The sequence below is a fragment of the Mus pahari genome, chromosome 4, assembly GCF_900095145.1.
Source record: "Mus pahari chromosome 4, PAHARI_EIJ_v1.1, whole genome shotgun sequence".
Classification (NCBI taxonomy): Eukaryota; Metazoa; Chordata; class Mammalia; order Rodentia; family Muridae; genus Mus; species Mus pahari.
The window spans coordinates 87,747,243-87,770,795 of record NC_034593.1 but is presented as its reverse complement, the minus strand read 5'-3'; the positions used below and the strand labels follow the sequence as shown (position 1 = coordinate 87,770,795).

At 42.3% G+C, this 23,553-nt stretch overlaps 1 protein-coding gene across 1 annotated transcript in view; it reads right to left on the bottom strand.

Moving 5' to 3' along the window:
• Positions 1-556: 556 nt before the first annotated feature.
• The window catches only part of Fmo5 (flavin containing dimethylaniline monoxygenase 5), a 24,149-nt gene continuing 1,152 nt past the window's right edge, over positions 557-23,553 (bottom strand). The window contains exons 3-9 of the mRNA XM_021196509.2: positions 18,245-18,433; positions 16,305-16,467; positions 14,885-15,027; positions 11,971-12,170; positions 8,001-8,353; positions 3,404-3,476; positions 557-2,681 (exon numbers count right to left, since the gene is read on the bottom strand). Coding sequence (XP_021052168.1) covers positions 2,336-2,681; positions 3,404-3,476; positions 8,001-8,353; positions 11,971-12,170; positions 14,885-15,027; positions 16,305-16,467; positions 18,245-18,433 — 1,467 coding nt within the window. The 3' untranslated portion in view covers positions 557-2,335. The remainder of the gene's footprint in view (positions 2,682-3,403; positions 3,477-8,000; positions 8,354-11,970; positions 12,171-14,884; positions 15,028-16,304; positions 16,468-18,244; positions 18,434-23,553) is intronic.

The window sequence follows — 23,553 nt, the reverse complement described above, 5'->3', positions numbered from 1 at the left end:
AATACTAGGTTATTTATTGCTCGACATTTATTTCTAATTTGGCCACTGGGGCCACTTTGAAATGATTTCTATACCCCTTTGACATGGGCTATTCAGTCCATTTGGGCCATTTCTTTATTCTTTGGCATTGCAAGAATACATCTTTTGGATCATCAGATTTATCATAGTTGGGTAAGTGACGTAATCTTTTAATATGGCCAGAAGAGCAAAGTTCGTGATTTTGTTGAATCAGCACATGTCCATCAGTTACTACTCTTTGTATCTTCAGTTGTTTTAAGTTCAAGGTCCTATTCTAGCCTTACCTTCAGCTTGGTTTAGAAATCAATTGGTTTCGTAGTTTTGCATATTCTAAGTGGAACGAGAGAGTTGAAGCTACTTAAAAGTACAGGCTTTGAAAGAAGCCTGTGGTATTAGTGCCAATAAGTAGAGATTACATTCTTGGCAGTGTAGTGCTTCAATATCTTTACAAGCTCAATGAGAAGACCTTTACATTGTAAAAGAAGAAAAGGTAAGATGCAGGGCTTCCATTTATTTTTGAACGAAAGCAATCTTCAGATTAAAAAAAATCCCAGACCCATTTTAATAATGAAAAACATTCAGTTGCTAAAGGATTGCAGAAGGAAAAGGGCCCCAGAAACCGGACCAGGGCTCAGTGCTCAAGTTCACAGGGAGTACACTGGGTAAAATATTAGGCAGCTGTTCAAATCCGTGTATAATTAGGAGTTTGAATTCTCACATATCTACTTACATGTATTTGTGTTATTCTAATTCCATTCCTACAGCGGGTCAAATTATCCTCAGGGAGTTCAAGTGCTTCTGACAGCCAATGCTTCTTAAATCCTGCAGTTCAATTCTGTTCCTGCCTTTCTGAACTACACTGTAGCACACAGGAAGAACTGGTCTAGGCAGAATGCCCCTAGTTAATACTAATACTAGTTCTAACTTAAGACGTGGAAGAGCTCACTGATTCTTATTATGTAGACTCTGAAGGAAGGAGGGAGCTGGGGGGGGGGGAGGGAAATCAAACTTGCCAACCCCACCTCAACGCTGGGCGGGGCACGGGGAGGGGATAATCAGACTTGCTGACCCCGCCTCCAGTGCTGGCACTTGCTTACTGCCTCAGCTGGATCCTAACACTAGCCCTTCAAGATCAAGCCAGAATAGCTAACTAAAAGCCTCAGGTTCTTTAATCAACCTATTGGAAGACGGCAAATTATTTAAAAGACTTTCAAACCTAGAAGAACAATTTCTTTTCTGAGTTTGTATATTTTGTTGTTGTTTGAGCAAAGTTCTTGCTATGCAAACCTGGCTGGACCGGAACTCACTCTGGAAACTAGGCTGGTCTTGAACTTGTGGTAGTCCTTTGTCGGGAACTCCCGAGTTCTGGAATTACAGGTATGTGCCACTATGTTCAGTAGTTTCTTTTTTAAGAAAATAAAAGCAGGAGGTAGGGAGATGGTTGGTGAATAAGAGCACTTGCTGTGAAGGCAAGTAGACCTGAGTTTAAATCCCCAGCACCCACCTGAAAGACAGGTGAATTCAGTTACTAAAATTAATAATTAGTTAATTTATAAAATTAATTTATAAAATTAATGTTATTAAAATTGAGAATGGATCACATTAAGAGTTCTATAGAGTCAGTCATTTATTAGATTGACTTAGAGATGCCACCTTATTTCATAAACATCAGCGAGCATTTATTCAACATGTGCCACATGCCAGAACTTAGCTATTTTCTGTTTTGCCCATGCGGTACCCTCACTGTATTAATCATGAAGCCGGGAATTCCTCACTGGCTGCACCCTTGATTTTGGACTCTGAGCCCTCAGCACTAACTGGTTCTTCTTTCTGGACTGCCCTCTGTGGGAATTCCTGAAATAGATATGTGGGCTCTGCTTATAAGGTCAAGTGTTGCCAATATGTGCTTGATAATGGAAGCAGTCTTTTCAAGATGGGTTATCATCCAACGAGGTCTAGCTGTGCAGTATTAGAAACACAACAGAGTCAAGCATTAAAAGAACCCTGTTAATGACATACAAAGATGATGAAGGGGGCCTGAGCTCACGGTCTGGGAATTACTAGAGGGAGAGACGAGAGGCTCAAGAGAGGGAAGGAGATGAATTAATTTGTGAAAACCCAATATCACAGAAAGAAAAACAAGAAGGATTAATGATTGAGGGAAGAGAGAGAGGGGGAGGAAGGGAGAAGAGAATGAAGAAGTGAGGGAGAGAGGAGAGAGACTGTGCAGTATGAAGCTGTGTTCAGTCTCCTCAGGTTCTGAAGGTGTGGCTAGATGGCACTTTCCAGTGGCAGCTCAAGCACTGCGCTGCTACATCTAAAAATAAGTCAGGATGACAGCAAAGAAAGCAACAGCCAGCATGAGGACACGCACTGTCACCAGTGACCCCCCAGAGCTGTCCCTTTCCACCACTCTTGTCATCAGAGGCTTCCGCACACGATCATCTGTGGTGAGAATAGTTTTCCGGGCTCCAGCCCACTTTCCAGGGCCCTGTAGGCGATACTGGACTGGAGTACAGGGCCCCAGTAGTAACCGTAATGCCAGCTTGGGGTCAGTGAAGACCAGAGGCAGGATATTGGGCCTGACACCCACTAAATCTGCAATCTCTTCCATGGTGTCTATGTAGTCTCCCTGGATGGTATGACGCTGGCTGTCCACATACCTAAAGCAAAGAAAACAGAAGTCCCAGGTTATCAGCAAGTCACACAACCAGCAAGGCTACTAATCAGCCAGTCGGTGCTTTGTACGTGCCTATTTGGGGGTTTGATATGGTGCTAAGAACTGTGAAGAGTTAGGACATCTATCACCTTCCTTAAGGACCTTAAGATGCACCAGACTCTAATGCATAAACACTCTGCTCCAGAAAGTCAGACGTGGATAAGCCTTCAGGTAAATATTTTGGGTTGGATGGGGAAATGGAAATATAGAGACAACGCAGCTGTGGCGGGTCCCCGAGGGAGTTATTATGGGGGGTATGGGGGGTGGGGGGTGGGCAAAGGATGAGAGCACAGGACCCAGCAACTCCACCACACAACTTCAGCAGTCAAATAAAGCCATTGGTAAGAGAGCTGTCAAAGGAAGGCTCCCTGCTTGCCCCTACAGTGTAATCTTCTTCCAGCGGACAGCATACATCCAATGTTCCCTCCCTCAGGATGGCTTGTTTTCCTCCTCAACTTCTTTTAGGCCCTAAACACAGCCTTTAAACATGACACACCAGCTCTCTCTCCTTCCTTGTGCACATGCAAACCACAGACACCATCATTCCCTCTGTGCCGCAGTGTAACAGAAATCCTTAAGCCCACACACGAAAACTAAGTATAGCACAATATGTTCCTCATTAAGGAATAGGTAGTGTCCGTATGTCTTTCCGGGAGCATTTCTTACCTTTTTGCCATTTCCTCTCGAGCCTTATTTATTTCTGCCATCATTTCACTTTGTGAGGGCAATGTCTTTAGCCCTAAAGAGAAAAAATTGCAATAGAAGCTTTAATTACTTCAGAATGAGGATCAATCCTAATGGCAGTCACCACACTGTGGAGAATTCAAAGAGTTACAGGGCCTCGGGAGAGACTATACAATGCATTTGGTCACTGCCAAAATGTGATGGTAAACACTGAATACCCTAAATCTGGAAAGCAGAAACTAGAAATGCTTCCAAATCAAAATTTCTTTTGAGCATTAAGAAGATGCCATAAGGGGCTGGAGCGATGGCTCAGAGGTTAAGAGCACTGGCTGCTCTTCCAGAGGTCCTGAGTTCAATTCCCAGCAACCATCTGTAATGGGTTCTGATGCCCTCTTCTGGCACGCAGGTATACATGCAGGCAGAGCACTGTACACACACACACACACACACACACACACACACACACACACACACACAAAGATGTTATTAGTAAAAAAAAAAAAATGCTCCACAATGATCTCAAGTCTCAGGTCACACACAGAGGCAGGCACAGCAGTATAAAGTCCCATTAAACAGCTATGCATAAAGGTATATAGGAAAAAGCAATTATTTTCATGTTTAGACTTGGGTCTCAGCCCAGAGATAACCTGTTACACAGATGCAAATTGTCCAAAATTTGAAATCTAGAATACTTCTGGACCTAAGCATTTCGGATAAGGAAATCCACTTTTTTCTCTGAAGTATACTGATGTGCATAGGTTACTTTAGTCTGCCTTGCAAAATATTTTTTAATTATTTCTTTGATTTGTGAGATTATAATACAATTACATTTCCTTCTCCCCTCAAGCCCTCTTATATACTCCTTCTTGCTCTTTCAAAAGTATGACCTCTTTTTTCATTTATTATTATATCATATGCATATATGTTCCTAACATAACCTGTTCAGTCTGTATAATGTTACTTGTTTGTGCGTGTTTTCAGGGCCACCCATTTGACATTGCTTAAGCACTTGGCATGCCCTTCCCGAGGAAGTCTATCCCCTGCTCTCGGCATTGCTTACCGCCTACAGTTTTTGTATAGGACTGATGTCTTGTGATCTTTCCTGTGCCTACTTAGGCGTATCTATTGTTATTACTATTCTTCAGCTCACGTTTGGGCATGACTGGTCATGTTGGTGGGACTTTCTGGGTGGAGCTTCTGACATTACTAGGAAACACAGTCTTACAGAAAACATCCTGATCATCTGGCTATTACAATCTTTCCAATCCATCTTCTGGAATGTTCTCTGAGCCTAAGATGTGAATACTGCTTTGTAGATGTATCCATTGAAACTGGGCTCCACATCTCTGTATTTCCTTGGATGATATTTGCTTTTCTCCGACTTCCAGCTGGTCCCCTAATGTGATCTTTCAATTGGGAAATGAATTAAAGATATGAGGAAATGATAAAAGACTGTGAAAGCCAGTAAGAGATGAGGCACATCAAAGTTCAAGGGAGTGGAAGACAGCCACGCACTGGTATCCTGATGATAAAGGAGTTTTATACTTCAGGAGAAGAAGGAGGTAGAAGACTCATGTCATCGTGATATTTTATGCTAAAGTCCCATGGAAGGCCAGCCTTGCTGCCTGAGTTCTGTTATTTGATAAGAGTTGAGGGTAAAACCGAGGGCAACTCATAAACTCAGTCCTCACAAGTAAGTTTTAGCTCTGATGTGCAAACAGTTCCAAAAGTAGGAAATTGATGCAATGGTAGATAAAGTACAAATAGTATTTAAGCCAAAATAACTCCAGAGCAACCTGTCTTCTTCACAGAAAAGTAGGCACTAGGCACACTCCATAAAACTCCAAAACATTTCATTCTAGATTGAAATAGAGCTTCCCTAGTGCAATATCTCCCTCTGTAATACTAGTATCAAGCAGTTCTCTCACTTCTCCTTAAACATGTGTGGTCATGGAGACCTTATCTATTCCAAAACCATGTCACAATTGTTTGGCTGCTCTACTTGCTGGAACATTCTTTGTAGTAACCCTCAGTTCTACTTCTATGCCATTTGAAACACTGGGCCTAACTCTGCTTCTGGGGCAAGGGTTGAGTTTTAACACATGGCAGGACTTGAAACAAGAAACAACAACTGTTTTACGTCATTTCATTATTAGGTCAATCCTAAGTCCCTGTATGACAGGCTTCACATCCTCTGCCATCTCGGTGGTTTCCCTCTTCTGAGCACACTCGACACTCTCCTGGTAGTCTCTCTAAACATGCAACCCAGAAACTCAGTACCCAGGGAGACCCTTCTGGGTTTTCCATGTGTCCTTTCATCTGAGCTGTGGGAATTGTCCCTTATAGTTCAGATATCCAGGAAACACTGGAATACTTCTTGCTTCAACCACAGGTCTTTATATTGTTTACAAAACTCATGTGAAGAGTTGATTTCCGAGTCACTTCTGATTTAACCAAAAGTTTTGCTTCTAATAACATTACACATTATAGAAGAGGCCTATTTCTTGGCTGAGCGAAAGCCAGTTCACTTTTTAAAATTCTATAGCTGAGACAAAGATGGGTAGAATAATCTGATATAGTTCTTTCTTGATTCATCACCTCTATTTTAATTTAAGCATTCCCATGTTTAAGCATAATTTTTAAAATCGTATTTAAAATTTGCCAGTCTAGTGTTCTCAAATAGCATATGGCCCACAGGATAGAACTGGGAGAAACTGAGAAATGATAAAAGTTGGAAAATTTGATCAACCATTGGCCATGAAAAGTTTTCAGTAGGGAGAGAAAGCTGTAATTCCAACAAAAACCCTTGGTTATTTTAAATTAAACAATAATGGCAATAAACTGTAATATTACAACCAGATAAAGAACCTTAGTGGGTTCTCTCTGTTCTGTACCGCATTACATCATCTTCTCACCCTATTAAGCCATCAGCCAGACACTCATTTCCAGTTTCCTTGCGCTCCTCAAGATTTCAGAAGCCATCTGTTTTATCCTGAAATGGTACTGGCTGACAGGTTCTTCTTCTCAAACTGATATTATGCCTCTGTCAAAATTTCACTCCATGGTTCTGGTTTGACCCTTCAAAACAATATTGAATAAATCTACTTCCATGGTCCATCCATTTGAATATTTAAAAGGCAAACTTTCGCCCTTCCTCAGGTTTTAACTTCTGTAGCCTAAACAACTTGATACACATTCAGATGGTGTGCTTTCAAATCCCTTAAGACCTATTATTTTATGTGTCTGTCTGTCTGTCTGTCTGTCTGTCTGTCTGTCTGTCTGTCTGTGCATGCACCATATGCATGCTTGGTGCCCCTGCAGGCCAGGCATCAGGTTCCTCTGAAACCGGAGTTATAGATGTTTGTGAGCTACCATGTGGGTGCTGGAAAATGAACTGGAGTTATCTGCAAGAGCAAGAAATGCTCTTAACTTTGGGCCGTCTCTCCAGCCCTGCTGAAGCCATTTTTATCTCTTTCCCTGTTCATGATGTTCTTGCTTCTTTTTTACTCCCAAAATTTATCTTCAGGTATGGGTTTTAATCTGATTAGAAAAGAACAGTTCTACTATCCTTGGACATTAGGATTACATACTGATGCTGGATTTCAGGAGGTCTTCAGCGAGGATCATCACTCTGCTGACTCACACCAAATCTATTATCATAAACTCTGAAGCCTTTTCATACAAGCTGAAGCGGGAAGAGGGGCCTCAGAGGGAAGGGGGAAGTGAGGATTTAAGAAATCAAATATTCCACATCTGGATGGTTCTCTAAGCATCTCTTAGTTCAGTGGTTCTCAGCCTTTCTAATGGTGTGACTCTTTAATACAGTTCCTCATGTTGTAGTGACCCACAACCATAAAGTTATTTTCGTTGATACTTTATAACTGTAATTTTACTACTGATATTAATCATAATGTAAATAACTGATATGAGACTATTGTGGAGGGGTCATTTGACCCCCAAGGGAGTCGACCCACAGGCTAAGAACCGCTGTGTATGGCTGAAATTAAGTCATGTTCGTCTATACCTGACTTTACCGCTAATGAAAGAATCATTTAATGTTCCATGTATGTACCAGCTGCTTACAGTCTAGATGAGTAGATTCTAGTCTGCAGTGCACAGTGGAGTCACCTGGGGAACATTTTCCCCAATGATCTTAAGTTAACACCACCTCTGAACTGAGCATTTCAAGGAATGGGATTAAAGCATGCCTAGTTAAGAAAATTTTCCGAAGTGATTTTGATGTGTATATACAGATATAAAGTACTACTTTAGATTCATTGAAAATGAATTTTCTGGCATGAGCTTTGTGCCTGGCACTGTTAAAATCAGACATTTAAAAGCACATGAATAGGTATAGCATGTATAGGTATAGCATGTATAGGTATAGCATATATAGGTATAGCGTGTATAGGTATAGCATGTATAGGTATAGCATGTATAGGTATAGCGTGTATAGATATAGCATGCATAGATATAGTGTGTATAGGTATAGCATGTACAGGTATAGTGTGTACAGGTATAGCATGTATAGGTATAGCTCATGCATTTCACCAAGCTGTCCATGTGTATCATCACTTACCTTTGAACACTTGAGTGGCCCAGCGTCCTTGGAGCTCTGAAATGGGCATGATGGCTCCCAAGGGCTGAATTAAACCGATGATCGCAAGCGTTGGTTTTTCCAGGTTCGGTGGAAAGACCTTTTTGTACAAGGACACCTTGTTTTTGACTACTTTGACAGAGTCCTCAAGAAAAGGAAAGGCAAAGCTGTATCCTGTGGCAAAGATGACCACATCAATGCCATCCTCCCTGGAGCCATCCTCAAATATGGCGGCTGTCTCTGTGAATTCCTTCACATTTCCTTTCACCTTCACCAAGCCAGCAATGATACGATTGGGCAGGTCATCATTCACCGTTGGATGCTGACTCAGAGCCCTGTAGATGGGTAAGGTGGACAGAGAGGTGAGGTGAGCGTGAAGGAGGAGGGGAGAAGGTAATCAGCATGTAAGCCATGGCTCTGGCGGTCAGAGATACACCTGCTCACCCTGCTCACCCTTCTCTCCGGCCAAGGGAGCGGCCGAAGGAAGGCCTACCTTATACTAGCTTGGCATAGATCAGGATGTCAGGGATGGATAGCGTGGAAGGGGAGGGTATCGGAGGAATGAAAGGCAAAGAATTTTTATCTGGGGAGTGTACAAGTGGTTTCTAATAGCAATGTTCTAAGGCACGGCCAGGATACTGACCAACAGTTTTCAGACAACTCTCAAGAAGTGGCAGAAACAGACCATGAATATTGTGGTCAGTGCCATTCCCGGTTCCAAAGGCCCAAGAGATGGACTTAAATCATCGTTTTCCAAACCATAAACAAATCATGTATGTATAGCAACCTATAGTCTATATGTAGATAGCTTTTCTGTATATTAAATCACTTGACTCAGTCTTCATGACAGAAGTTGGGCAGATGTCATTATCCATAGATTATAGATGGGGAACCAAGCCTGGATAAGTTGAGTGGCTTCCCAGTGTTACACAGCTTAAGCTCTTAGAATGTCTGTCAAAATAGCTTTGTATACTTCTGACGGGGTAAGCAGTGTGCTTGGGGATGTCAGGGAGTAAGGTGCCAGATGCCTGCTTCCAGCTTCTCCAGTCCTTTCTCCTTCTTTTGAATTATTTATTTTATGTATATGAGTACACTGTTGCTCTCTTAAGACACACCAGAAGAGGGCATCTTACAGATGATTGTGAGCCACCATGTGGTTGCTGGGAACTGAACTCAGGATTTCTGGAAGAGCAGTCAGTGCCCTTAACCACTGGGCCATCTCTCCGGCCCCTTCTTGAGTCTTTTTTTTTTTTTTTTTTAATTTGCTTTATGACAGTTAATCTGCAGATTCTGTCCACTATGTAGATTCTTTTCTACATTACAACATTGTTTTTCTCATTCTCCATTTCAAACGGTTCCCCATCCCTTTCCTCTAAATCAATCATCTACACAATTGTGCAAACCACAAAACTATTAATCCCATACCCGCCTCTGACCTTCCCTGGGCATTTTCCCTTCTCTCACCTGGGCTGTTCAGTTGTCTGTACACTGCCATCCCATTGGCTTTCCACATCATTTTTAGAATGGAAATTCTTTTAAATAATTTATTATTTATTTTCACTTTATGCACATTGGTGTTCTGCCTGCACACATGTCTGTGTGAGGGAGGTCAGATACCCTAGAACTGGAGTTACAGACAGTTTGGGCTGCCATGTGGTGCTGGGAATTGAACCCAGGTCCTTTGGGAGAAGAGCCAGTGCTATTAATCACTGGCCCATCTCTCCAGCCCACAGAATGGACATTCTTAAAGATACTATTATGCTACTTGCTTCTTAATATTTTTCTTAAAGTTTGATTTATTTATTATTTAACTGTATGTGAGAGGACATGTGTGTATGTGTGTGCACCATATGTATACCTAGCTCTTGTTGAGCCAGAGGCATTGGATCCTCCAGAACTGCTGGTACAAGGGGTTGAGAGCCTCTCATGTGGGTGCTGGGAATAGAACCCATATCCTGTGTAAGAGGAGAAAGTACTCTTAACCTCCCAATCATCTCTCTCCAGCGCCACTTAAAATATTTGAATGGCTTTGCACTGACTTCATTCTAAACCTTATTTAGAAGACCAAATAACAGCTTTCATGCCTCACGAACATGAGTATATTGAATGTAATATAATAAAGGAATAACCATTAAGAAAGTCAGAATTTAGAGATGATCAGTATTGTTTTTTAAAAAAGGTCTATGTTAAAAAAGATAATTGGAATTATCATTTCAGATTAAGAGAAATTATAAATATATGACAGACAACAGTAGTATGAGCAATACATTTTAGAAAGCATAAAAAAGTTACAAGTAATATTGTTGAGAAAACTGTTGAAACTTTAATATGCCAATATTTTAAATGTATTTATCAATTTTAAATTTTTTGACCATGATACCTGTATTATAGATATTCTAAAGAATGTTCTTTTTCTTCTGTGATACATGCTGAAATATTTTAGGTTATATGCCTTAATGACTACAACTCTCATGCTGTTAAAAATATGCACCTAGGTATGTGTGTACACTGTGTATCTATTGTTATTTCAAGAGGGGACAGAAAAGAAAGCAAGAGGTGTATACGAGTGGACTTTGTATCTGTTAATTGTGCAACTTTTCTGTAGATCTGAGCACTTAAACAATAATAAAACAAAAACCAGGGCAATGTCTCAGCATGTAAATATCTCTTGAGGTAAACCCGATGACCTGAGTTAGACCCTCAGAACCACACAGTAGAGAGAGAAGACTGCCTCCCACAAGCTGTGCAGACACGTGGCCTAGACATGTGGACCTTACAGGTGACTCTGCCCCTCCCCCAAATAAACAGATAAAATAAAAAGGGCACAAAAATAAAGCATTTAAAATTAGTCTTTAGAATGCTTTCATAAAAGTTTTAACAATGATTGATTGTATGCAAGTGTATGTATGTGTTTCTCTCTCTCTCTCTCTCTCTCTCTCTCTCTCTCTCTGTGGTTTTGTGTGCCACAGTAGCATATAGAGGTCAGAGGTCAATTTGTAGGGGTGAATTCTTTCTTTCCACTGTGTGGGTCCTGGGGAATTGAACTCAGGTCCTTAAGCTTGGCAGCCCATGCCTTTACTCTTGAACCGTGTCACTGCTCCAAGTCCATTCTTTTTATTATAATTCCATCCTATGTTCCCACTGTATTCCAGGCTTTGCTGTTGCCACGCCCCCGCCCCACCACACACACTATAGTCATGGAGACTGAATGCAGACTCTCACTCATTCTAGGGGAGTCATCTGCTACTAAGTTATATTCCCAACCAGTTTGTATTTTTCACCTCTTCTCATTAAGTTGCCCAGGCTGGCTGGTTTTGACCTAGGAGTCATCTTGCCTCAGCCTCCCCAGTAGCTAGGATTATAATCCTGCACCACCAGGTCTGTCTCTGTATGAATCTTCAAAAACCATATTTGTTATTTTTCTTCTCATTTGGCATTTTTAAGGGAACACCAATTTTCTGGAATACGTGTCATTTCTTTTGTGTTGACCTTGGACAAGTTACTTTATTTTCATAAGATTCCTTTTTTTTCCTCCCCTTAGGAAATGGGCATTAAAATAGACCTGCTGAAAGGCTGGAAAGAGAGCACAGGGCTCACTTAGCTCTACCCGTAAAGAAAGTCCTCCAAAGGCAAGGCGTTACTGTTTGCTCTTTTCCTGCTTATCTTATGCTCAGTATGACGAATGCCCGCCTTGCTGGTGAGTGAGTGCTCTACCCTCCACCACTGTTTCCTTGTTGAGGGGCACATGTGAAGAACTGACATCACAAAAGAATAGCCACTGTCAAAGGAGTAAGCAGAAATCCCACAGAGCAGCAAGTCGGAAGAAGGATTTCTGAGTCTATGGGCTGTTCTGAAAGCCTGGGTAAAAGCAGGGCTACTGTGAGCCCACGTCAATCGCCCTTGACTTTGGACCTTCACCACTGCCCGCCCCACTCCCATCCTGGAAACGTACCTGTGTTTAGGTTTCAGGCCAAACATTTCATGATCAAACCTTTGGTTCATCTGTTTTTCCATAAAGTTGTTTTTTAGTGATGGACCACAGATCTTTGAGAAATAGTACATAATTCGAGAAGAGAATATCATATCAATAGGATATCCATGCTTGCCTACACGGTTCAAGATCCAAGCTCCTCTCCTGGTACTGAGGAATACCTGGGACATGGGAAACAGGGCTTACTTTGATCAGTCTGGCTCACAGTCCTTCAGAAGCAGCCCCATTCTCCTGAAGGTTAAGTTCAAACTCACTAGTGTTCTAGACCCATATAGCCCTGTAAGCAAAACACCTTGCTCTTTACTTCCTATACACTCCTACGGCTAAGCTGGCTAAGCTGGTGCATACACTGGCCATGGATACGTCTTGCTGTGATCTCCTGCTGGCTAAACAAGCCCTTTGCTTATAAAGCAGTGCTTCTCAACCTTCCTAATGCTGCAACCCTTTAATACAGTTCCTCATGTTATGGTGACCCCCGTCCTCCAACCATAAAACTATTTTCATGTCTACTTTATAACTGACTTTGCTACTGTAGTGAACCATAATGTAAATCTCTGTGATTTTTTTCTTTATTAGATTTTTAAATTTACATTTCAAATTTTATCCCCTTTCCTCATTTCCCCTCTGAACTCCCCCATCCTATCCCCCCTCCACCTGCTCACTAACCCACCCACTCCCACTTCCCTGTCCTGGCATTCCCCTACACTGGGGCATGGAGCCTTCACAAGACCAAGGACCTCTCCTCTCACTGGTGTCCCACAAGGCCATCCATCCTCTGCTACATATGCAGCTGGAGCCTTGAGTCCCTCCTTGTGTACTCTGTGTTTTTTGATGGTCTTAGAATGACCTCTGTGAAAGGGTCATTCAACACCAAAGGGGGTCGAGACCCACAGGTGGAGAACTACTGTTATGGACCCTCCTACATCTATATATTTGAGGGCCTCAGATCAAATCTGCTCCCTCTACAAGGACACCACTGACCTCTCCAGGTGACCATTTCTCTCCATCTCCTGAACTTTTCCTAGCACTTGCCACTATGGAACTCATTAGGAAGTGTAGAGGTGGGGCTGGAGACATGGCTTGGTGCATAAAGCACCTGTGGCCAAGCCCAGCAACCCAAGTTCCATCCCTGAGACCTACATGGTGGAAGGAAAGAACCAGCTACTGTGGGATGTCCTCTGACCCCCACACATGCATCGCTCCATGTGTACCACTCCTACCCCACACAGAACAGACAACTGTAAAGCAGTTAAAAAAAAAAAACAACAACAACTGTAAAATGGTAAAGCTGAAAGTAACTGCATGTCATTTCATCCAAACCCTCAGTCATTTTCACTGCTGACATTTCTTGCGGTGTTACAAACCCTTGTTATCATTCGTATAGTTTATATTATACCACTCATCACCAATAACCCTGTTAGAAATATCGTAACTATCTATCTCACTTATTTATAACTCTTGACCTCTGAGTGTGTTTCTGCAGAGCTATAGCCTGTGCACGGTCTCCCAGCATGTTGGTATCACTCCTTACTGATATTTGTGACCTATAGGTAAGCCATGTGACCAGTCCTTCACATTTTAATTTAATTGACAGTGCTCTTAAAGAAGGCACTGCCATCCCCACTTATGGATGAGAGGCACAGAGAGAGGAGGCCACACAGCCTGAGGTCATAGAGTGGGAAAGCTGACCTTCCTGCCATGTCTAAGAACTATTTCCCTGACTGAAGGCTACTAGTGGAATTATAGGAGACAGCCTTCCTGTGTAACCCACTGGCCAAAAGTCCACATTCAAAACTGACTACAGTCTATGTTCAATTACCAGCAAGATCATTACTTCTGCTCTGCAGTGGTTCCCAGTTCTGTAGGAAATGTATACTGCATCAAGGTCTTTGGTGTAGGCTCCCAAGCAGCGGGCTGCCTGTCTGCAGAGGGAGGATCCTTTCCTCCACATGCACATTTTCCCCGATGGTAACCCAAGGGCTTGTGCATCAAAGTCACAGATGAAAGCACACGGTTCCTAGGGACCAGATGGTTCTGTGTACAAGCTGCACACCTTAGGACAAGTAAGGTCAGTACTCAGAGGTGGAATTAAGGAGTTTCCCATTTACTCAACTGTGACAGCAACAACATATATTCTGAGGTTACTGTGAGAAATGGTGTTTTGGTAAACAGTGATAGACAGGAAACGCTCAATAAATGTTTAGTGCCGTTACACTTTAANTTCAGTTTCCCATCTCTACCTTTTTACAATAAGCAACATAGTTATAAATCATATTTTTAAAGGACTGTGTAAGGAAATAATTTAATCAATATAGTCCTGTATCATCATTCAGTCACTGCTTTATTGGCAACAGGGAAATGTAGACCTGTTTTTTTCAGTAAATGTGATGATGTTTCTCTATAAATATGCTTCAAATTACTTTAAGAAAAATCCTTAATGTTTTGTTAAATGATATTGGCTTAGCAACACTGCCCCATAACACTGCTTCTCAGTACTGTTTCCATGCCTAATCATGGAGGTGATTTCCTGCATTACCCCGTGAGTTAATCCTACACTTATATGGAGATGATTTCCTACATTATCCCAATGGATTATTTCTACACTTAATAGGACTTAGTTACATAAACACACAAAAAATTTCTCTTCACAAAATTATGCTGGGCTGGAGAGATGGCTCAGTGGTTAAGAACACCTGCTGCTGTCACAGAAGACCCAAGTTTAGCACCCACACCCAAGCTTGCTGAAACTTGGGCAGCAAACAAGCTCCATGTGTTTGCTGCTGGTGTGGGTGGGGCATGGGTGGTCTCTATATTTGTTGGTGGGCCTAATTCCTTGGTAAGAGTGAAGCAAAGTAAACCAATCATCCATGCAAACCTGCTTGGCTGTGTGGCTGATCTCTACAGCCAGATCCCCTCCAGAATTCCCAATGCCGATTACAATGACCCGTTTCCCCGTGAATTCCACTGGGTTCTTATAGTCTCGACTGTGAAAGTACTTTCCTTTGAACTTTTCAATTCCTAGAAGAGAAGAAAAAAAATTAATTACTGGGGGTGGGGGGAGGAGGCTGGTTTGAATGAAAGATATTATTTGTCAAAGCGCGTGTTGTGTTCTCTTTTGTGAAATTTAAAGTTTAAACTTATATTTTCAAATTCTCCTTCATTAAGCAACTCTTCTTGCCTTTCTGAACACTTGCTTCTTTCTTCTCTCATTGCCTTTGTGATTTCCCTGACATAAGTCATCTGCATCTTGAATTTGCAGATGCAAGTCCTGAGGCCGCAGAAACCCTCCTTTCTCCTTCGTCTGTTCAACCCCACCCGTTTACGCACACATTGGGCATATGTAGAATGTATTTTTAAAGGGAAAAGTCCAGGCCAGAAATATGAAATGAAATGCTTTAAGCTTTTTGCTTCATTCTTAGAAATTCAATATTTCTATAGTTTTCTCCTTCAGTAGAAGAAAAAAAATCTCTAATTCCAATTAGTGCAAATCAGGGACTCCAACCTTCTTTTTGGTCCTCGGGAAAACACAATCACCATGAATTTAAATACAGTCAGGTGCTATTAGACGGGAATACGGTCATACTGAGAAGCAGGTGAAAGATGGATTTCATTACTGGACAGATACTATTCCTACCTAGATGGCGCAGGTCAGTCAAAAGACACAGTAGACATGAGTGTGTGAGGCTATTGTTGGTATAATATGGTCATGATTATATAGCACAAATTTCAAATACATAGGGTTAGGCAAATTATAGTACTGTAAATGTATAACCAGTAAGTTACTTACTGCCCAGTATTATGTATTTAACAGGTATACATGTTATAATTTTAAATAACTTGACAGTGCAGTAGATTGGTACACCAGTCTCACCATAAACAGTGTCTCCTGCTTCAGTGTCACAGTAGCTAAGCCCTTACTAGACAACAGNAACAGTGTCTCCTGCTTCAGTGTCACAGTAGCTAAGCCCTTACTAGACAACAGGACACTTTCAGCTCTGTTACAGTGATATGGGGCTAACATTGTATATGTAGTCATTCCTTGACAAAGATGACATTTGTGGCTCATGACGACAGACTGACCTCTAATCTTCCTCTAGCCTTCCAAACTGTATTTCTTTTCATTTTCAAAATGGCAGTAGTACAAATTACAAAATACAGGGGGAATGTATTTAACTAGAGTAAGACTTTATTTTTAACCCCCACAGTAAGAGTCATTAAGACCACAGCCCTCCCAGTCCTCAGAGGTCATATCATAGCCATGGCTGCAGCATCTTCCTTCAGGATGGGTTACTCACCAGGAAAGCTTTCCAGGGGCAGGTGAGCATCCGTGTGATGACCTGTGCACACCAGGACTCCATCAAAGATGTCTACCTGCTTTTTCCCTTCATGCTCAGTGACCACCTGCCATTGGCCTGAAGTAGAGAAGTCAGGTTGCTTCTTCACGCTGCACACTGTAGTCTAAAAAGTGACAGGGATCTGTAGCCACAGCCTATAGAGTGTATGTCTCCCCTGAGACAACTCCCTACAGGATGTTACATGAAGAGCTGTCACAGGCACCATCACTTATAGGACTTCTGTATGAATATTTGATTCACATACTCCACAGATGTCCAATGAGGCAGGCTACAAAAGCGAGGAGACAATCTAATGCACTGCCCTTTGCTCTTAGAGCAAATATAAATTGCTAGGTCTCTTGGTCAATGCCCTAAGGTTCTGTAGTTCCTGAGTTAAAAAATGCTTGGGGCTTCTCTCAAGCATTAGTGACAGACATATGCATTAACGGCCCATCCTTCCTCCATCCCTGACATCCCCACCTCCATGTCTGCTTCTCCCAGTGCAAACCAGGAGTGGCTGGCCTTAAACATATGACTAAGATACAGGTCTCCCTTCACTGGGACTAGAATACCATCCCAGTGGCCCCCCTTGTGTGTGATGGAGTCTTCCTCTGCCTTCTATAGATGCTCATTTTACAAGGGACTCTAAAGAGGGAGTGAGATGAGATGATTGGTGGCATAATTTTTAGCGTTGTATATAAATAAATAAATATAGGTTCCTCTGCCCAGCTTAAGTACACCAAGAATGTGTTCTGTGTTTCTAAGCCTCGGGCATTGTGTCTCAGTGGACTGAAAGAGATCCCACCTAGTTCTGACATCTTGGCCCACACAGTGTTCTCTCTGTCCTGAGCACATACACGGGCCGGGGCCTCTGCTCGGCTCACACTTCTGTTCCATCTTCACTTGGCAGACTCCTATTCATCCTTTAGCCCAGATGTAATCTGCTCTACAATCAACCTCCCTGGAGCCTGGTACCTCCGGTCCTCAGGAGGTACCCTCCTCTGAGAAGCAGTGGGGAGCTCTCCTCAGCACATGGCTCTTCGTTTTTATTAATTCTGTATATAATATAATTTTCTCCCCCCCTCTCTCTCTCTCTCTCTCTTTTTTTTTTTTTTTGGCTCTGCATTTTTACTGTTTAGTCCAGAGTCAAGCTTACTCAAGAGGACAATCCATGGGCTGCAAAAGTTGCCACTGAGTGTTACGTTGATCATGATGTAGCAGAACAGTCAGGAAGATTCAGGCTTTTTTTGTTGGATGTCATAAATATGTTTTTTTTTAATGGACATGATTCCAAATTATAGAAACATGCCAGAAAACTTCAGAGAAAGAAGGAACCAGAAAGAATCTGGGCTAATCATCTTGGTTTGTCAGCAAGGAGGTTTGTAGAAACTGAAGGGGAGAAATGCACTTGCCTAAGAGCACAAGTTAAGCTGTGCTAGAGCAAGGACCACCATTCAAGGCACTGCGCCTCATGCAGTGCTCTTCCCTCTCGCCAGAGCTGACATCTCTGCTTCCCCGCTGGCTGCCCAATAACCACCTCACTGGGTTGCTGTGAGCACATAAAATAGCGCATCGTAAAGCATCAAGGAGCTGAGCGATAATGGACAAGGAGAGTTTAAAGGTCTGACTCCCACCAGCCTCCCTCATCAGTTTTTATTAAAGCCAGCCTGATGGGAAGGCATGATAAACGCCCTAGCAGATGGCTTCCTGCTTCGTCAGCAGGAAGTATCTGATAGAGAGCGTTCCTTGGACATTTCCCAAGTACCAGGGGGCAAGGGTCTCTGTCATACACGCCCACATCTATTTCAAGCTAGTCTTGACAGATGGCACAGGTAAAGGGAGCCTCATAATTCATTGACCCCATGAACAATTTCAAACAGGAAGAAAACAAAATCTCTTACCTTGAATTGGATATATTTGAGAAGGTCAAATTCTTTGGCATACATCCTGAAATACTCTAGGACCTGGGAGTTGTGCATGAAGTTAGGGTAATGATCTGGGATGGGGTAGTCACTGAAACACATCATTTCCTTGGAGGTGTTGATGACCACGGACTGGTAAATACTGGCCCTTCCTTCCTCAGGGGTTTCCTGTGACAAATAAGAAGTACTTATGGCAACTTGAGAATCAACTTCACGAACTATAAGTAGCCAATGAGCATTTAAAAATGTACCTAAATGAAACACACACACACACACCTACAATGTTACATCTATGTAAGGACATTAAAAGTATCAGGCCTGTTATAACTTTAAATGAAAAATTAATATACATACCATGAAATTAAATGTACATCCTAATCATCTAGTATACATTATATATACCCAGGTTTATATAATTACATAGTGTATAACCTCTCCCTTGTTTAATATATCTCCTTTGAGTACACTGTATTAATTATATATGATTTGTACATATAATTTGAATAGGGAAATAGTTTATAAAGGTAGAATTTTTTCTTTCATTTTTATTAAAATATTTATAAAACATTTACAAGAAAGGAAAACTCTTAGCAGACTAGTACAGAGAGACACTTCCTCAAGTCAATAAAAACAGTTTAAAACACGCAAGTAGATAATAGCACGCTTAACAGCAAGAGACTGAGTGCTTTGCTTTGAAGAGGAACACAAGGATGTCCTTTTGGGCCACTTTCAGAGAGCACTGTACTAGAAGCCCTAGCTGTGTGCTCTACAACTCATGAAAGGAAATGAAAACCAATTTTGTGGCCAATTACATGGATGTTTATGTAAAATAAGTCCCAAGGAATAAAACACTAACCCTGCAGATACAGGATACAGCCAGGTCACACAAAAGCCAGCAAACCCAAGTCACCAGGGCTGAGAGATGCTCAGCATGAGGACTTAAGTGTAATTCCCAGACTCTACATCAAGAAATGCCTGGTGGGACAGGCTGGAGAGATGACTCAGAGGTTGAGAGCACTGGCTGCTCTTCCAGAAGTTCTGAGTTCAATTCCCAGCATGCACATGGTGGCTCATAAGCATCTATAAAGATATCCGGTGCCCTCTTTTGGCATATGTATACATAATAAATAAATCTTAAGAATAGAAGCCTGGTGTGGTGCCATGTGCTTGCAATTGCAACACCACAGAGGTGCAGACAGCTGAGCCCCATTTTAGCAAGTAGAGGCTCATAAAAAATGAACCACGCCTGAGGAGCAACACTTACGGTTGCATACATATGAGCTGTACATGTACACACTTGAATATACACGTGCACACGCACACGCACACAGAGCCAGGCTTGATGTTTATAAGCTCAGTGCTTAGAAGCTGACCTGAACACCGTTGATGTTCAACGTCAGCATGAACTACATAATAAATTCAAGGCCATCCTCAACTACAGAGCAAGACCCTCAAAAAATAAGCAAGTCAGTAACCTACCTGTATGTCAGAAATGAACCATTGAAAATGTTGATTTTAAAATTACACCATGTCCAAGTCCATCCTGGTCTTATATGCTTAGGTATTAAAAGTTGTCTAAGTGCTAGAGAGATGGCTCAGCGGTTAAGAGCACTGAGTGCCCTTCCAGAGGTCCTGAGTTCAATTCTCAGCAACCACATGGTGGCTCACAACCATCTGTAATGGGATCTGATGCCCTCTTCTGGTGTGTCTGAAGACTGTGACAATGTACTCACATATATAAATAAATAAGTCTTTTTAAAAAAGATGTCTAGAACAATATGACTAAACTATAAAACACAGATAAAGAAATCAAAGATAGACATAAATGAAAGCTGTTGTCTTCATGGATTGGAGGAGTAGGTACTGTGTGAAGATCCTGATCCTCCTGACTTGCCCTCACAGCACCCCAGCAATGGGGTTCTAGAGACTTCTGGAAATAGCCAATAGTCCTTAGGTGTGGCTGGTCATAGTAACTTTCTTTTAAAGGCAGAAATGAAGATGAACTTTACACCAGCCAAGCCTGACCAACTCCACTGAAAGCTATAACACAAACAGGACTAATCATAACAAGGGTTACCCTTGATATGATACAGCGAAAGCATGACTTCACCCCCAGGATCTTCTTCAGGCTAGCTATGAGAAAAACACCAGACGAATTCAAAGGAGGCTACTCTATAAAACACCCAACCAGTCTTCCTCTAACCTACCAAGGATAACAAAACCCAGGGAATAAAAGGAACAAAGCAAGAAAATCTAAGAAACCATCCGAGCCAAGAGGAGCCTAGAGAGATACAACTGCCAAGTCTTAGGGGTATCCCGGGATATTAAAAAACCAAGGCATCAGAAGACCCAAGTAAATCTAAACAAAGCCTGGGCTGCTGTGTACTGTCTCACAGACTGGGATAAATGTGTCACACTAGTGTAAGATGCTAACAGTAGGGGAATGATGCAAGGTCCCAAGAGCGGCGTCGCAGAGGTGAGCCACCATGCCTGAAGCAAACATAAAAATTAGTATCAGAAAGTGTTAATCATAACATGAAGGAGGCAATACTAGCAAAGGTGAGACAGAGGAGCAGCGTTAGGAGAATCGGACGGCAGCATCTGAGAGGGTGCTCATGTGACAGGAGAAACAAGGAAGAGGAGGAAAATATCAGCAGTGGCAGGTGACAAGGAAGGAAAACACCTGAATCTCAGGGTTCATTATTAAAAAGGGAACTCCAGCATTCTTAACTGGATACAGGGTGCCCAGGGTAGAACCCCAAGTGCTGGGATCAATTCTATATAAGATATCTACATTTGACTGATCAATTAACTTAATGATCAATAAACTTAATGACATCCAGAGAAGGACAGCAAGACTCCAAATAATAAGCAAGGGGGTGACAAAAATAATTTCAGTAGATGAATTCTCAGGAAATCACTGAGTATGTGAAATAGTACTTCAGCTTCCATAGCTATGTGACAGACAACGTGAGAATGAAAGTTTGTGGCTTCAGGAGCATCCTAAGCAGGCAGCAGGACAGTATCTTAGGGACATGTGTGTGTATGTATGTATGTATGTATGTATGTATGTATGTATGTATGTTTGAGACACAGTTATATATGTATCTCTACCTGGTACTCCCTGTGTATACCAGGCTGACTGAAGACTCACAGACATCTGCCTGTCTTTGCTTCCTGAGTGCTAAGATCAAAGGCATGAGCCATTGTGCCCAGCTAGTATTTTAAAGTCTGTTTGTTTGCTTGTTAAAAATTCACAGAAATCCATCTGCCTCTGCCTCTCAAGTGCTGGGATAAGGGGTGTGGGCCATTACACCTGGTTCAGAAACTGATTTAATACATGCCAGGCATCGTACATGCCAGCTCATATATGTCAGGTATCATACATGCCAGCTCATACATGCCAGCTCATACATGCCAGGGATCATACATGCTGGGCATCATACATGCCAGCTCAAACATACCAGGCATCATACGTGCCAGACATCATACATGCCAGACATCAAACATGCCAGGCACCATACATACCAGCTCATACATACCAGGCATCATACATGCCAGCTCATATATGCCAGGCATCATGAGTGGCTCTGGTCTATAATGTTGAGCCACGCAGATGTAGCTGTTCTAACAGAAGCCAGGGCATTTTGACAAAACATGGCTTACTGATTTACATAAGGTTGGCACAATTCTGCCAAGGGGAAAATCAGAAAATAAAAGGTCATTAGCTCTTTAGACATCAATCATTTCAAGACACGTTAGCAAGAAAAATCATAAACCTGATTTTCTGGCATGATGTTGGATACTCTCCCAGCCTCCGCTCTTCATCTGTTGATTCCATGTTTGTTTGGGGATTACTAAACCTGGCTCTGATGCTTAGCAGAGGTACCAAGTGTGCACGTCCCAGTCTATGCCATTGAGTAACATCTGGCCTGCCTCACCGCTCACCCAGCATTGTCAAAAGTGACTGGCCACTTCCAGCTCACCATAAGTTTATTAAGTAGGCACTACATAAACTCTTTCGTGAAGAAACAGCAGACAGAGAAGTAAGTGTCCCCAAAGTCACACTCCTTCTAGGTGACAGAAACAGGCTTTGAAGCTAAGATAGTGTTCTCAATCCCTACCCTTACTGGAATCCTTTTGAAATCTTACTGGATTTTAAAAGTAGCCTTTTCTATTGATTACTAAACAAACAAACAAACGAACGAACCTAATTAACAAGCTTTTCAGTCCAAGGCTGTGATAAAGGAATGGGGGTCTCCTTAGAGGATCCACACCCCATCTGCATGAGGAGTAATGGCTAACAGAATGGATGTCTCCTCTGTCCAGAGTCACAGTGCAGGCAGGGCTGCACCTCTGCTAACTAAGGATGCGGCTGGCACTGCTAAATTTAATGGAAAATGAGACCCACTCATGAAATTTCAACACTACTCGGAAAATGCTTTCAAGAAGCAAGCCCAGCCCTAGCTGGCTTGGAAGTCAGCGAAGGTGACAGTCACTTAATAAGTACAACAGTTACTGCAGCAGACAGTGTTTTGCTTGTTTGGGGCACGGTCTCTACATAGTAATGGCTGACCTTAAACTCATCTCCACAGGGATCTGCCTGCCTCTGCTGCCTCAGTGCTGGAATTAAAGGCACCCAGCACCATTCCCAGCTAGTATTTTAAACTCTTATTAGCACCTTGCCCAGTTGTATATGTGTAGGGTTCAAGTGAAATCTAGTGTACTGAAGGAGAGAGCTAGAGACGAGCAAAGGCCGAGGAATCTGACTTTCTCTTCTCCAGGGAAGGAAAAGTTTAAAGCCAACAGGGCAATCTTATTTTTATATTCTGTTTAAAGACTAGGATTGTCAGGGTCACCTCAAGTTAGAAGGAAATTTGTGTGTGTGTGTGTGTGTGTGTGTGTACATAGTCTCTCTTCCTCTCTTCTTGTCTCTGTCTCCCTGTCCCTGCCCCGTCTCTTCTCTCCCTGTGCACTCCCCCCCCCCCGATTTCTATGCGTGTCTGCAGTACACATAGAGGCTAAAGGTCAATGTTGGGTGTTCCCTTTAAACTGCTCCCCACCATATGTATTTGAGATAGGACATTTTAGTGAACTTGGAGCTAGAAGGCTGGTTGGTTTGCAGGGTAGCCAGAAAGTCTCAGGACTGCTCTGCAACTGTCCCCACAGTTGGGATTACAAAGCCATGTTGCTTCACTAGACTTCTTCCTTTCCATTCTGTCCCTTCCCTTCCCTTCCCTTCCCTTCCCTTCCCTTCCCTTCCCTTCCCTTCCCTTCCCTTCCCTTCC